Source organism: Triticum dicoccoides, chromosome 4A (assembly GCF_002162155.2).
Source record: "Triticum dicoccoides isolate Atlit2015 ecotype Zavitan chromosome 4A, WEW_v2.0, whole genome shotgun sequence".
NCBI lineage: Eukaryota > Viridiplantae > Streptophyta > Magnoliopsida > Poales > Poaceae > Triticum > Triticum dicoccoides.
In genome coordinates, this window is record NC_041386.1 from 79890200 (window position 1) to 79905237 (window position 15038).

The 15038-nt window shown below is 45.8% G+C and overlaps 3 protein-coding genes and 1 long non-coding RNA gene across 4 annotated transcripts; 1 reads left to right on the plus strand and 3 right to left on the minus strand.

Annotated features, from left to right (window-relative positions):
* Positions 1 to 370: 370 nt before the first annotated feature.
* On the minus strand, positions 371 to 1470 carry LOC119288706 (proline-rich protein 4-like). The gene is made up of 2 exons (XM_037568266.1): positions 1256 to 1470; positions 371 to 1175 (listed from the first exon to the last, which is right to left on the minus strand). Exons 1-2 carry the CDS (start codon positions 1404 to 1406, stop codon positions 616 to 618), a joined length of 711 nt encoding a protein of 236 aa, XP_037424163.1. The 5' UTR covers positions 1407 to 1470; the 3' UTR covers positions 371 to 615.
* A 2704-nt stretch (positions 1471 to 4174) lies between these two features.
* Positions 4175 to 5255, minus strand: LOC119288707. Its single transcript, XM_037568267.1, has one exon. It carries the CDS (start codon positions 5240 to 5242, stop codon positions 4364 to 4366), a length of 879 nt encoding a protein of 292 aa, XP_037424164.1. The 5' UTR covers positions 5243 to 5255; the 3' UTR covers positions 4175 to 4363.
* Positions 5256 to 6848: 1593 nt separating this feature from the next.
* LOC119285107 lies at positions 6849 to 8104 on the minus strand. The gene has a single exon (XM_037564323.1). The coding sequence runs from the start codon at positions 8044 to 8046 to the stop codon at positions 7168 to 7170; it is 879 nt and encodes a 292-aa protein (XP_037420220.1). The 5' UTR covers positions 8047 to 8104; the 3' UTR covers positions 6849 to 7167.
* Positions 8105 to 11344: 3240 nt separating this feature from the next.
* On the plus strand, positions 11345 to 14615 carry LOC119288708. The gene is made up of 5 exons (XR_005141258.1): positions 11345 to 11464; positions 11531 to 11578; positions 11680 to 11757; positions 12599 to 12703; positions 14559 to 14615. It is a non-coding gene; the product is annotated as an uncharacterized LOC119288708 (long non-coding RNA).
* Positions 14616 to 15038: the final 423 nt, after the last annotated feature.

Genomic DNA, 15038 nt, shown 5'->3' on the forward strand with positions numbered 1-15038 from the left:
AATGGGGAGGTGCGAGCGGCGGCGCTTGGATCTGGCGGTTGGTGGAAGTTGCGCGCGAGTCGTCGTTGTCTAGCGCGCGGGGGCGGGCGCACGAAATAAGCGGCGCGCGATGTCGTTTTGCTCCGCACGCTGAACCAACTATACCACGCACGCGTTATTTGTGTGTCCGTTCCGACTGGGCGCGTGCAAAAAACACAATTTTTTCAACGCGGCGCTAAAATCGCGCACCTATGCTATAAGAAAAGTCCTCTGTTTACTTTTCTTTTCTGGATGCTCGACTCTACGTAATGCCAACAAGATAGTTACACTAAGTACTACCCGTCCGATAACCACCAGTTCGCAAATGCAAAGCTCTAATTGGAAATTAACATGACAATGTTATGCCGCAGATGATACCATTTTCTTTATTCCACGAACGAGCAGCGAACTAAAACACCAATGCCAGCACGATGGCGGAACTAAACAAAACAACCAACATGCAACATGACAACTGAATCAACAAACAACACAAACATATCGATCTCCAAATGTCGTAGCGCGTGACGCCTCCTTGCTGTAATGCCACTCCATGGGCAAGTGAGCGAGCCGCCGCTGCATGTGTCGCGGCAGGGCAGGTCAGTTCTTGGGCTTGTCCTCCTCCCCGAGCGGCGGGCACGGCTTCTTCTTGTGCATCATCTTCTTCATCTTGGGGTGCTTGTGGAAGAACGGCTTCGGGTCGTCCTCGGGCGCGGGCGGCTTGGGCGTCGAAGGAGGACCGTAGGACGGCGTGGGAGTGGGCGTCGGCGTCGGCGTCGGGGTACCGTATGAGGGCTCCGGCCTCGGCGGGGGCGGCGGCGGCGGGCCGACCATGAAGTGCTTCTTCTTCTTCTTGCACGCGCACGCGACCGGCGAGAAAACCGTGTCCTCGGCGACCGCGAGGTAGGTGTTGGCGGCGTCGGCGACACCTTGGGTGGTGGACTTGGCTGGGGCGATCCTGGGCGGCGCCGGCCCGTCGCACGGCGTGTCGGGCGCGCTGTGGAGCTGGGCGAAGCAGTCGCGGTCCAGCTCGCCGTCTTCGCGCAGGAGGCCTGCCTGGAGGGGGACGCTGAAGGCGCCCTTGTCGTCGAGCTGCCCGACCGTCTGCGTCTCGTAGGTCTCGCCGGCGCCGGACCTGCACTTGATGGCTACCTGGAGCCCTGCACTTGATGGGAAGATGTTGAGAGAAGACCAAAGTGTTCATAGCTACAGCCAAACGTATAGGAGCGATGGCACGTACCTTTGAGGGCATCTTCAGCACTGACGTCGTCGGGGGAGCAATCCAGGCACTTGACGGAGCCAACCACTACGGCCGGCGCCGCCTGGGCCGCACCGAAGCTGCCGGCCAGGAGCAGAGCGAGAGCACCGAAAAGAACCAGCCGAGAACCCATGATGGAAGAACCCTGCTGCTGCTGCTGCCTAGTAGAAGAAACACTGGTGAGTTTGGATGAGGTAAAGAGGCTGGTGTGCATGGGTATATATAGGGCGGTGTGACAGTGTGGCCGGGGTCGGCTCTTGATATCACAGCAGGGACTGGTACTGGGCTGCTGGCTGGTGCTCATGTGAACAGCTCGGCGGGAACAAGAAAAATTCAGCAATGGGCTTCTAAATTTGACAGTGGATGGTCAGTACTCAGTACAACTCCAACGATCATTTCGTCCGTGATTCTACCTTTTTTCCCCAGCGACCGAGCTGTACAGTAGTTACGCTCGATTCAATTTTGCGTCGTTGTCAGAGAAATTAACCCCCGCCTGTCCGACGAACGCGATATCATATGTGAAATTTGCCCCTGATCTGATCGAGCTCCCGTTCAATTGTTTGGATGCCCGGGGTTAGACTGCTCTATGCTGGACAGACCAGTCATGCGTTTTGTGCTTCCGTTTTTGAAATGAAAACGGCCGGGACGTGCGAAATTTCAAATTTTCAGAAGGGGGAGAGAGTTGGATCATTTGCGGTTCTTCACTGATGTGGTGTGCTTCATCTGTCGGGGTGGATCATAACCAACGCACGGCGCATGGTTTATGTATGAGGACAGAGGTTGGTTGCGGCGGCCATGTGCGTGCCATGACTGACGGCCGGAGCACGGAAAAGAACACTGGCCGGAATTGCGTACCTCTGCGTGGCCAGCGTCGCCGTGTTGGCGCTTCACGCCACGATGCAACAATTATGATCGTGCAAATGGTGTTTATTTTCTTGGAACTGCTAATGAATGTTTAACGTACGCTCACAGTCGCCGTTATGCAGACGATCAGTCGAGAAATTCACATACTCTTCTCTCTTCATGTACTCGAAGTCGACGGATCAGAGAAAATTGATCATGGAAGTAATTCTAGAGCAGTAGAGCGTAAAGAGTAAAGACCCACGCCAACTACTACCCTAAATTTGCCGCTACTTTAGAGACTTTTGGGTAGGCACTCCAACCACCCCCTAAAATTATCCTCTTAATTTTTTTTCGTCTCTCTTTTCGCTTTAAAAAGGAAAAATAATCGCATGTTGAACTCAGATGAGATCCGGCAATCCATGGCGACGATAGGTGGCAAGCTCCGGCGATCTCTAGCTACCTCCGCCATGCCTGAGGCCACCGGCGGACTCCGGCGACAGATGGCGGTGGTAGTTGTTGCAGGGAACATTCATGTTAGTTGATTTTTTTTTATGAGAGAGATGAGGGGGTCCCGTCCTTTTCCCCTGCATGTAGGGAAAAAATGGGGTAGAAGTGGTGTGAGATTTTGGGCATTTTGCCCCTAAAGTAGAGGATATGAGGTTTTAAGGGGGCGGACTGAGCTTGCTCTAAGTAACTCAATGTGTACAACACAAACGCAAACACACTAGCACAAATTCGAAGCTACAATGGGTTGGGCCACAAGTGGATCAAGTCATTGAAGCCACACACATACACCATGGTTATGTCGATGAGAGATCAAGGCCTAGTGCATGTCGCCGACAAGTTTCATCAGGTATTCAACAAGGCTTTTGTAAAAAGAAGGTATTTGTCTGAGACAACCATAGCTCGATAGATGTCGGTATCAACCAATGTGCGCGTAAGAAACACCACTTTCCCTTCCGCGTTCCCTTGCCCAATCTCCAAAGTCTCCTCCTCACCCCCTCATTCGGATCTCTCCTCTTCCTCCGGCCTTCGGCCACAATGATTTGGGTGAGGGATCCACCCATTGTTGCTCCTAGTACTACTAGTGTAAGCTCGTCGGAGAGGAGAATCTGGCATGCCCTTTTTAGCGCCTTCCTCAGAGCTACAACATGCGTAAGAAATACATCATTAATATAAAGGAAAAACGACAACATGTTGACTTTTTTACAAGAAGAAATAAATAACGCTGAAAAAAATCATTTTTGAATATATTAAATACAAATACAATCAGAATCATGAAAAGCATCACTTCAAACCACACACATCCTCAACTCAAAAAAATAGGGTCGCGCTAACTGCCACACGTGTGGCAGGAAGGGAGACGTACCACACGTCTCTAATGTAAACAGATTGTCACGTCATCGCATGCATGTATGTAGGAATCTTTTTGGATTTTCAGTTTTTAAAATGTTTTATCTCTTAAACGAAAAATCCGATTGAAAATCCGTTTTCACCATTAAATCTCTCGCGATGAGATCTTCGAAATTAGATCCCATGTTGATATGTTTTGATGAAAATTTTTTTGGATTAAAAGTTGCCATATCTATTGCATATGAATTGCCATGATGTTTACATTGAAGTTGCCATGATATGTTTTAGCTATTTTTTTCTACATTTAAAAGTAAATTTTGACATTTATAAAACGGGGAATTAAGAAACTAGACTTGCCATGAACCATAAACTAAAATTGCCATGATACATGCACGTAAAATTGTCATGGTTCATACAAAAAATAATTTTCATGGTCAAACTACTGGAGTTGCCATCATCAAAATACTAAAATTGCCATGATCTACAAACTAAAATTGCCACATGGCAACTTTAGTTTAAGCCCGATGGCAACTGCAGTGTAAACATCGTGGCAATTTCTGACAAAAAAAAATTCGTCGAAACATATCAACATGGAGTCTAGTTTTGAAGATCTCGTCGAGATGGATTTAATGGTAAAAGCGGATTTTTTAGTTCACTTTTTATTTAAGAGATACAACATTTTTAAGCCGAAAACCAAAAAAAATTCTGCTGATATCATCTATTCATACATGGCAAAATGAGTGATGATGAAGGTGTGCGAGTGATGTGCAAACGCCCACACATGTGGGCGTTAACATTTCCGAAAAAATAAAACCCACACATCCTCTGGCTTATTGCGCCAGAATAGATACCACCAAGTTAAATAACAAATCGAAGATGCCACCAGTATCAAATTCAGAGACCCAGGCCCATGGCAATGGCAATTGCAACGCCGAGACCCAAATTAGCAACTCCAGCCCATGGACGCTCCGGTGCACCGCTGTCGTATGGGCTATTGTCCACCAGTGGCTGGCTACCGAGGCCCATGGTCTCCCCAACGCTCTCCTCTTGCCCCTGCCCACCAACGCCACCCGGCGCCAACGGCAGCTCGGGCTGCGCAACTCCTCCGACGGAACCGTAGCTGTTGCCGTCGATGCCTCCTTCATCTTGCCCGAATGGCAAGTTGCTGCTCCCCTTTCCGATCGGACCGGCGAACGGCGGCATTGCCGGTGCCAAGCCAGGCGAGCCGGGCATGCCGCAGTGTTGCGCGGCGCGCGGCTCGTCGCTGGCCTTCCACGCCAGCTCGCCGCCCTTGTCGAGGATGCGCATGTCACCCTCGTCCACCAGCTGCAGGGTCTTGAGGAAGTTGTTGTCGTCCGACTCCGTGTCGTGCGTGTGCCACACCGAGTTGCTCCCGTCGAACACCTCCAGCCCTTTCCACGAGAAGACGAGCGCGCACGTGTTCACGGTGCTCACCGCCAGGCACTCCGACTCCCACACGCTCCGGCCCTCCGCGCCCGGCGCCGTGGTGTCGAGGACCTCAACGTAGCAGAAGTCAGCCCCGACGCCGCCCGCGCCCGGCGCGGTCTGGCTGCGCATGAAGTAGGCGGCGTACTTGCCGGACGGCGACGTCAGGAACAACACGGGGTTCTCCTCCCAGTGCGGCGGGATGCTCGCCAGAATCTGCTGCTTGGTCTCCCGCTCTACCGTGCCGGTTGGCGCCGTCGCTGTGACGTGGGAAGGGAGGAGCAAGGCGAACGCGAGGCACATGGCAATGCATGAGACGAGCTCCATGGCTATGCTTGGGTTTCGCTACCTGGTCAGATTCAGCTTCTGTGTTTGTGCTTGTGCTTGTGCTTGCATTGTGCATGGGGTGTTGTGTGCTTCTTATAGGGAGATTTGGATATGGAGTGGTGCATGACGATGGCGAAGGCATGGTTGACTGGAGGAACACCTAGCTCGTTGAGTGGTTGAAGTCACCGGATCCAATATATCAGTGGGAGATTAGTAAAGCAAACGAGCACAAAGTCGATCTGACAGCGTCAGAATTTGGACTTCCACTCAACAAGTTTAACAATGAATCAATATCTTACTAATTTATTTTCGAAGGAGTATACAAAATTTTGTTAAGTCTTTGTTAGAAAAATTATTAATACTGGTCAACTATCTTAGCAATCCGATCAGCTTTGTACAATCTGTGATTAGTTGGGATTCTTCCTGTTGTTTATGGGCTTTTTGTGTGTGATCCTTTTGAGCTTTTTTTGGTCTTTCTCCTTTTTGAGTTGAGTGGTATTAATTTAGTTTAGTTATATTTATAAATAGGAGCATAACTATATATTTATAAAAAATGTGCAATTGTCTTAATTTTTCGTTTATCTTGCTATAGTTATTTTCTTATAACTGTGTAGCATATTCTTTGTGTATTTATCTAGCATAGAATTAATATTCACAGTTTAATCTATGTAGTATATATATTTTACAAGGGGCGTGGGCAACGTGTATGAAATTAGTCTTCAAGTCTTGTGAATTTTCAATATGAGCATATGTATACATATAAGAATCTTCCACCACATACCGATTTCATCATATCAATTGCCATTTCAAACTCCTAAAATGAGTTATCTCACAAACCGTTGATTTAGTTAAGGATCTATCTTCACCAGTGAGTTCGTCTCGACGAAGGCTTAAAACAATACCCCATGATATTTTGTTTGGACTAAAAAAATTGATTGCCACTAGGTGCCACATTATAAGTATGAACATATATGTAACTTCTCAGCTAGGATCTTTAAGACCAGTTCTTTGGTGATAAATGATGTGTTATGATAGTAAAAAGAAACTTTACAATGGAGATTAACCATGTTAAGAAATTATCAAAGCTAGTTGTGTGTAGCATGGAATTTCATGGGAATTGGAACAACATTCATTATTTTTCACCTTTATAGAAGTATGAACATATATTTGTGTGCTACCTCCAAAAAATAGCATATTGACGAGGGATATTCGACGAAGCAAACTGTTGATGCTGGTGATCGGCACCTCACTTTGCAACGATGGAGTGTTTGGCTCAGTTTCTTGCTCTCTAGACTCGTGTTCTATTAATACAGAGCAACTCTCCCTCCTGATAAGAAATCTCTGAATCTCAGGTTAGTGCGTACATAGAATCGAAGATCCGATCTCTAATCTTGGTGGGTCATTAGCCCATCCCCATGATATTAGATGATTTTGTGATATCGAAAAATTAGATTGCATCTAATTCAATATGTCATCACAGTTTAGAGGACCCAATTTAAGACTGAGCAACACATTATTTAAGTGAAATATCCTACTTATTTAATACTCTTTCTATAACTTAATATTAGACGTTTTTTTTACACTGTCATAGACTTTAAAAACGTCATATAAAAAGGGATCCTTATAAAAAGTTACAGAGGGTAGTACGTTATTATGTCTCAAATATTCAGTGAGAGCCTAAGATGGGCTCAGCCTGATAGAAACCACACTTCGTGGTTTACAAAGCAAACTTGAACAATCGAAAAATTACACTTCGTGGTCTCAAGATACAATGCAATCCTACCAGCAGGCCCACGCCCAGAAAAAGCGCCACGGCTGGTCAGGAGTTCACAACACATCCCTGGCTTATTGCGCCAGAAATAATAACAAGAAATTCGACAAACCACCAACGCCACCACGCCGCAAGAGCGCATGCACACCCTCGATCAGAGACCGAGGGCCATGGCAATGGCAGCACTGACACCCAGTGCAACACCAAATCCAAGCAAGCTGCATCCATGCTTCGGTGCACCACTGTCGTATGGGCTGTTGTCCACCAATGGCTGGCTGCCAAATCCAATCGTCTGCCCCACGTCCTCCACGGCCTGCCCCTGCCCAGCGACACCACCGGACCCTGCCGCTTCCGGCAGCGGCAGCGCGGGCTGTACTACACCGGCATTGCCATTGCCTTCTGGTTCCTGTCCAAATGGCAGGTTGCCGCTTCCGTGCCCAGCCGGCTCCGCGAAGGGCGGCATTGCCGAGACCAGGCCGGGGGAGCCGGGCATCCCGCAGTGTTGCCCCGCGCGCGGCTCGTCGCTGGCCTTCCACGCGAGCTCGCCGCCCTTGTCGAGGATGCGCATGTCACCCTCGTCGACCAGCTGCAGGGTCTTGAGGAAGTTGTTGTCGTCCGACTCCGTGTCGTGCGTGTGCCACACCGAGTTGCTCCCGTCGAACACCTCCAGCCCTTTCCACGAGAAGACGAGCGCGCACGTGTTCACGGTGCTCACCGCCAGGCACTCCGACTCCCACACGCTCCGCCCCTCGGCGCCCGGCTCCGCGGTGTCGAGGATCTCCACGTAGCAGAAGTCGGCGCCGAGGCCGCCCGCGCCCGGCGCGGTCTGGCTGCGCATGAAGTGCGCCGCGTACTTGCCGGACGGCGACGTCAGGAATAGCACGGGGTTCTCCTGCCCGTGCGGCGGGATGCTCGCTATGATTTGCTGCTTGGTCTCCCGCTCTAGCATGCCGGTTGGCGCCGTCGCGGCGGCGTAGGAATGGAGAAGAAACGCCAGCGAGAGGCACATGGCAGCGTAGGAGATGAGTCCCATGGCTACTGGGTATAGGACTTCGTGGTCTCCCTAGAAGCTTGTTGTGTTTGTGTTTGTGTTTGTGTTTGTGTTTGTGTTTGTCCACTGGGTGGTGGAGGCGTTTTATAGGGAGCATGACAATGGAGTGGTACGTGATGATGTATTAGAGGCAAAGTTGAGTGGTTGAAGTCACCTGTTCCAATGTAGCATCATTAGGAGATTAGGTCACAAAGAGCACGAATTATCGGAGAAAAGAGCACAGACAACTTCTCGACCTATTTCGTTGGAAAATTCTGTTATTCTACTCTCCTGTGCTTTAGGCAAGAACTTCAGAACTGAAGACCTTTGCGTTTCCACATTGCACTGAACATGAACTACTCCGAAGTTCCAGGACTATATTTTATACTGTGTTCTAGCAAAGTCTAAATAGTTTGCGAAAATATGAACTAGAGGCACTTCTTGCGACGGGCACTCCCGGACCCCTCCACCTCCACCAGCTCCATCAACATCCATCCATCCAAGGTCCTCCCCTCACGCGACTAGAGAATTCACAGTAGGTCTCCACAGTAGGCTTCCTCCTGCACCACTCCACCCACGAAGCTCGGCCGCACCATTTTTTTTTTGAGCACTTCTTTTATTTTGAGAATACCTTTTTTTAAATACCTAGCCAAGGCCGGCCCTGGACCAAGCCTAGAAATGTAACAGCCCAGAGCCCAGCCTGATGGGACTAAACCTTAGGTTTCTTTTTTTTAGGCTAGCCTGAACCGGAGAGTAACTAGTTGAGGAGCGCTCCTTCGAAAGCCTCCCTAATGATCACATGGTGTGGGCTACTTGATGCGCTCTCAGCCGCCGTCACGTGTCGCATTCTGGGTGTTCCGTTCGGATTTTATTATTTTACTTTTTCCCATGCATTTTTGGCTTTTTAAATGGGATTTTATTACTATTCAGTTTTTCATCGGTTTTTCTTAGCTTTACGATCAAAAAAATCGAAAAACAAATTTACGCAAAAAATTGTGTTTTTTTCGTCAGAGGCAGGGCTTCTGCGAGAGGCACAGTCGTGCCTCTCGGAAATGAAACAAAACATGTCTTTTCTTTCTTTTTTTCAAGAGAGGCACGGTTGTGCCTCTCAGAAACGAAAAAATTGTGTTTTTTTTCTTTCGCGAGAGGCGCGGTCTCTTAGAAATGGAAAAAATGTGTTCTTTTTCTTTCGCGACAAGCATGGTTTTGCTTCCGCGAGAGACACGGCCGTAACTCTCGGAAACGGAAAAAACGTGTTTTCTCTTGTTTTCTCTTTTTCTTTCTCCCGTGAGAGGCACGATTTTGCTTCCGCGAAAGGCACGGCTATACCTCTCGGAAACAGAAAAAATATGTTTTTTCTTCTTTTTTTCTTCCGTCTCGGAAACTGCTTCCGAAAAGAAAAAGAAAAAAAATGCATGCCCCTGGTTCTGTTTTTTCGTTCAGTTTTTTTTTGTTTTTTTTTGTCAAAACCTATCAACATGAGATCTATTTTTGACTCGACGCCAGGAATCCAACATTGAAATCGGATCGAGATTTGGATGCATGATTTAAGAGATAAAACGTTTTGAATAAATGAATTTATGAAAAAGAGGAAAACTCCTGGGTGGTAAGGAAACGATCTTTGGAAGAAGTCTCTACTCCTAATGGAGCAGTTGGTAGGATTGCGTCCACGGTTTTTTTTCGTCCCACCATTTTCGTTCGGTTTATTTTTATCTGGTTTATTTTCGTCCCACCTCCGACCGTCATATCCTCATGTTGGTTTTTTTACCCTCCCAATAAAAACTTTCCTAACCTTTTCAAACATTCCAAACTAGACATGTTACAAATAGGCAGGATCCGATAACACTTATCAAACAATAATCATAGCAATCAATTCCAAATCCTAATTTTCCTAAATTGTCGATCCTCGCCTTTTCTAACAACAAATATATGCAGCGGCGTGGGAAGGCAGTGCCGTGGCGAATTTTATTCCGTCGACCAGTTTCCTTTAGTTCAACGGGACGACACTCTATCTTCTTCATCCTCGACCCCGGCCTCTTCGGACGTCAATGTGATGTCGTCGCTGGACAGAGTGACGTGCTGCTACTCGCCGGCCAATGACAGCTCTGTTCTTAGTGGGAACCCCGCCCACTGCGTCCTGGGCGGTCGTCCCGCCCCCGCGCACTGCCATGGTTATCATCTTCAACACGATACTCGTCGCCCTCGTCCCTCTCGTTTCACGCTCGCCTATCTCGCTGCCCGTTGCCTCTCAGCGGCGGCTACCCTAGCGGCAGTTGCGGAGGAGATGGATCCTCAATCCTCACCCGCCTCAAAATAGGCTCGGCGCCCTCCTTGTGATTTGTGGCGGCGGCCGCGGCACTGCCTTCCCACGCCACTGAAGAGGCCCCCAGGGCGGTCGAACACGCCTTTAGAGTCCTTCCGAAGGCACAGCTTGTCGGGCAGCAGCGTGGGCAGCATGGCCGTCGTCTGGTTCAGGTGCGACCTCCGGCTGCTGGACAATCAGGCGCTGGAGTGCGCGTTGGTGGCCTCTGGCACGGTCTTCACCAACGGCAGGGGCTCGCCGACGCTGCAGTGCTGCAAGGCGGTGGTCGGGGTGATCTGCACCAGCGCCGACTGTGTGTGCCTCATCCTCACCGGCAACATGGCCTTCGGCCTCCCCATCAACAACCGCACTGTCGCCATCTCCCTTCCCAAGATCTGCAAGTCACTCTCCGTCCCGCTCGTTTGTAGAGGTTGGTTTATACTTACAACAATTTATTTTCATTCAAAACATCTACGTCTGATTAACGAAAAAAGTCTTTGCCCATTCCATGCTTGTGATGTGCAGATACAGCGGCGCAGATCCCAGCTCCAGATTGCTTAAATTCTCCTTTGTCGACCTTGCCTTGACATCACCACAGTACTGACCACGGACTGTACATTAATATTACTATAGTGAATTAACTTGCAGGGCCTACTGCCTTCGCTCCGACACTGCCTCCTCTGCATAAGTATCTTCAATGGCCTTCTAATAGTACCATATCCATATCGAAGTTGCACACTCATTTGGTCTGAATAAATGTCTCACAATTCTTCCACACTATTGCCGCCGGTGGATGAGAAGGCACCGCCGCCGTCAGTGGAATCGACGCCGATCGTGCAGGGGAAGAGCCAGGTGGTGGTGCCCATCATACGTTGGTAGATATGTTTTTGCAAATCTCTGTTACAATTGGTAGTGTTTGACGTATGTATGTAGTTAAAGAAGTAAATGCTTTCCATGGAGGAGAGAGTGCAGCTCTGTGAAGAGTTCATGAATACTTCTGAAAGAATGAGCAGCGAACAGTCTATAAAACGACTTGAAACGGTATGCTTGGTCCAGACTACAACAGTTTGTTGGCTTGCTTCGGACAGTCTTTCGCTGTGCTATACTATTTGTGAAGAGGTAATATTTTGTGTTGGCTACACACATCATCAGCTCGCCTATGCTAAATATCCAGTTATTTTGCAGGTAAAGACATATGATAAGCAAAGAGGGATAAAATGATTCCACATACTGGTTAGTGTGCCTTTTCTAGCCCAATTCCATGTTTGAAGCCTTCTATATGAAATGCTCTAATTCATAATGAACTGCTATTCCTGACATGACAATGGTTTTAGGGTATTATTTGAACTGATATGGAGGGACTACTTCAGATTTCTTTTCATTAAAATATGGGAACTCCATTTTCTTGCAAGGTAAATAAGATACAATTGTATCATTTTGATTTTTTTTCCGCACATGTATATTACGAAAAGGATGCAGAGATGTTTTTCTTCTTCTGTGATCTCCTGCGATCATCGATTCTAAAAGAATTCTCCTGTGATCATTGCTAATTGTTATTTATTTTCAAAACTTTGGGTCATCGATTTAATTGCCAATAGTTATTCTTCGAATTTACTGTTCAATCAAAGACATTTGTGATTCAGAATATCGAGAGTATAGAGGGTTAGAGCTCAGAAGTACTAGCAGACTGTGAATGTATTCAGTCAAACTTATGTTATTTATTTATCTTCTTACATGTCTGTGAGGGTAACCATAGCATCTACATTGCATTATGCCTGAAACTGAGAGCTTTGGGACAGTGATATGCTCGATTGGACAAGTAGATACAAAGATATCGATCAGTGGTGGTCAATAGCAAGTAAGAGAAATGTTAGATACATCCACACTCTTTCTTGACCTATATGGCCAGTCCTCCTCTTGCCTACCTTGCTCTCTTGGTAGCAATAGGAGATGTTGATGTTCCACGGAATTGCTAATCCAGTCTCCAATGTTTAATGTTTGATCTGCTTGTTATTGATCTAAGAGAAAATGGATTCTAAAGGTTTGATGTGATGTATCTCTAACAAATTGTGACAAAATCAATACCTTGCACAGGCAATTACTCTTATATAGTTTGACGCTTTAAAAATTGTAGAGTCCGCAACTCTCTTTAAATTGCACATGATGCAATAAGAAAAAAAAACATCTTGAGTATCATGCCCAGGTACAATTTTAATGCCTATAGCTGTATTTTGTTCACCAATGAACCGACAGTTCAGTGACGTCTTCAGAGTGTTGGCGCTCTGCCTTGTCACCAGCAGCAGCACAAGCAACGATGTGGACGGCTTTGTTGGGACAAAGGAATATGGTCCTGTGAAGGTAAGCTTCGATTTGATTCACGAGCTCGTACCTCTGATCCAGCGGCACATCATACGTGTACGTTTGATTCACGAGCGGACGAGCCCCTGATGAAGTTGTTGAGCAAGCCTCTGATCGATGTTTGTGTCTATATATATGTGCACATAGTGCGATGCTAAATAATGATTTTTTAGATTTTTTATGTTTAAGTGCATGTTACAAGCCTGAAGTCAAAACTCAACCAAACGTTGTACCCTAGATAGAGTATAATCCCAAGGATTATTACAAGGGTATTTTGACCATATCATCATTTTTTCTAACACGCATGTGTACAAGAAATAAATGATTCTCTTTTTAATTATTCATCTTTCAAGAATTATAAAAACATTGATTTTCAATATTCAAACTAAAATAAGTTTCGGTTTCAGCAAATTCATATCAAATTGTTCTTTAGTACTGCATGTTTCTATTTTGTTAGCATAATCTATATTATGCTACTAAGACGCAATGTTTGAAATTGCCTTTTGGCCGTTAGATCAGAACTAATTTTGTTTCTCTTCATGTCGAACTAAAACTGAGCAGGGTGTGTGCCCGGTTGAAAGAATAAAGAAAAGCAATGTTTCCTCATGCTGCAAATATACCTCAAAACTTTCTCATTATTGTTTACAATGGACAAAACACATCTTAGATTTGTGAGCTGCTTCCTACGTTCATATTTATTGAACTATATGCAATTTTTCAGTTGGAGCTGTCTTATTTGTTATCGTTATTCTAGGAATGGAAAATGATACATTTAAAAAAATGTAGTACCACCCATCATACGTCCTACAAACTAGATATAATTTCCCTGGTAGGTAGGATGTTAATTTTCTGGTTATGCTAGCTAGCATATGTGCCAACAGAAAAATGTTGATTAATTTCAATCTTGCAAACATACAAATGCTTGAGCAGCTAACTAATCTCTAGAGGAAGGTATGCTTTTAGCAGAATAAATTTGATCATAATTTTTACTCATAAAATGTCTCTTAGAATTTTGTTCAGATATTAAATTTTCTGTTATGAACACACTGAACAAGGAACAGATGTCATCTGAAGCAAATAGGTATTTTTGAAATAATTTAAGTTCCCTTTCCCTATTAATTAGCTTGTTGAGTTCTTTTCCTTGATAAGATAAATGAACTTAATTTTCTATAACCTAATTTAACAGTGGGAGTCTCTACTGCTGTCATTTCTAAAAAAAAAAAGAAATGAACTTAATTATGATAGTGTTTGTGCACACTTGCTGGAAATTAGATACTGCACAGGGCATCCATGTCAATCTCTTGTTTGAAGTTAGGGCCATTTGTACGTACTTTTGGATGCACCTGCTGTTTTGAACCCATAAACTTAATGTTGTGCTTGTAGTGTTGGTTCTATATTTCAATTTGTGGAACAATACCCCATCATCCACAAACAATAATTTGTAGATTAATATTCTGCTGGTTAAGAAAATGGACTTTCTGGTTTATGATTTCCGTCGATTGAATGTACATCCTGATTAGTGTTTCAATCTAAGAATTTGTAAGAAAATGTTCAACTTAAGGGAATGCACATTTTTTCTGTTTCTATGTATCTGGTTTGATTAGCACCTGGAATCATGTTGAGGTGTCTTTATACTTGGTTTTGGAGTTCATGCTCTAAAATGAACTGATATGCTTGTTAATAGTCCAACTTGCTTTTCCTAATAGTCAATTTCTTCATCATGAACAGATATTGCATGGTGCAGCTGCAACATGCAACATTTTTATCTGATTTTTAGATAACATCACAATGCCTTTTCATGTCAATTTACTATACATGTTTGTCTGCATAACTAGAGGCCGATCTTGCTTCGCAGGACTCAACTCCGCCGGCCTCATCATCCTTTTTCGTCACCGTGGTCGTCAATGTCAAAGGTACTGGACAAAGGCATGGACAAAGGAGGCGGTGAGGCGATGGCTCGCAGCGAGGGAAGCACCGCAGATCCACACTCGACCCCACACCTCCACCAACCGCTGCTTTGTCTATTAGTAAGCAAGAAATGGAAGCATCCTTCTAAATAAGATATTATCTATCTTGAGACTGGAACTGCATCCTTCTAAGTAAGATATTAGCAATCAACAAAAAATGCCAACAATACTTTTGAAAACTAAAAAAAAATCTTGCCATATTGTTATAAGGAATCAGAAAAAGAGGCGAAAGGATCACATGATATATATCATTTCGTATACCATAGACGTAAGAACACAATGTGGTGGTCGCCCTCTGCTACGACAGTGTGCATTCCTTGGCATCGGGAATCGGCTTTGGACACATAGGAGGAGGCGAGCGACACTGT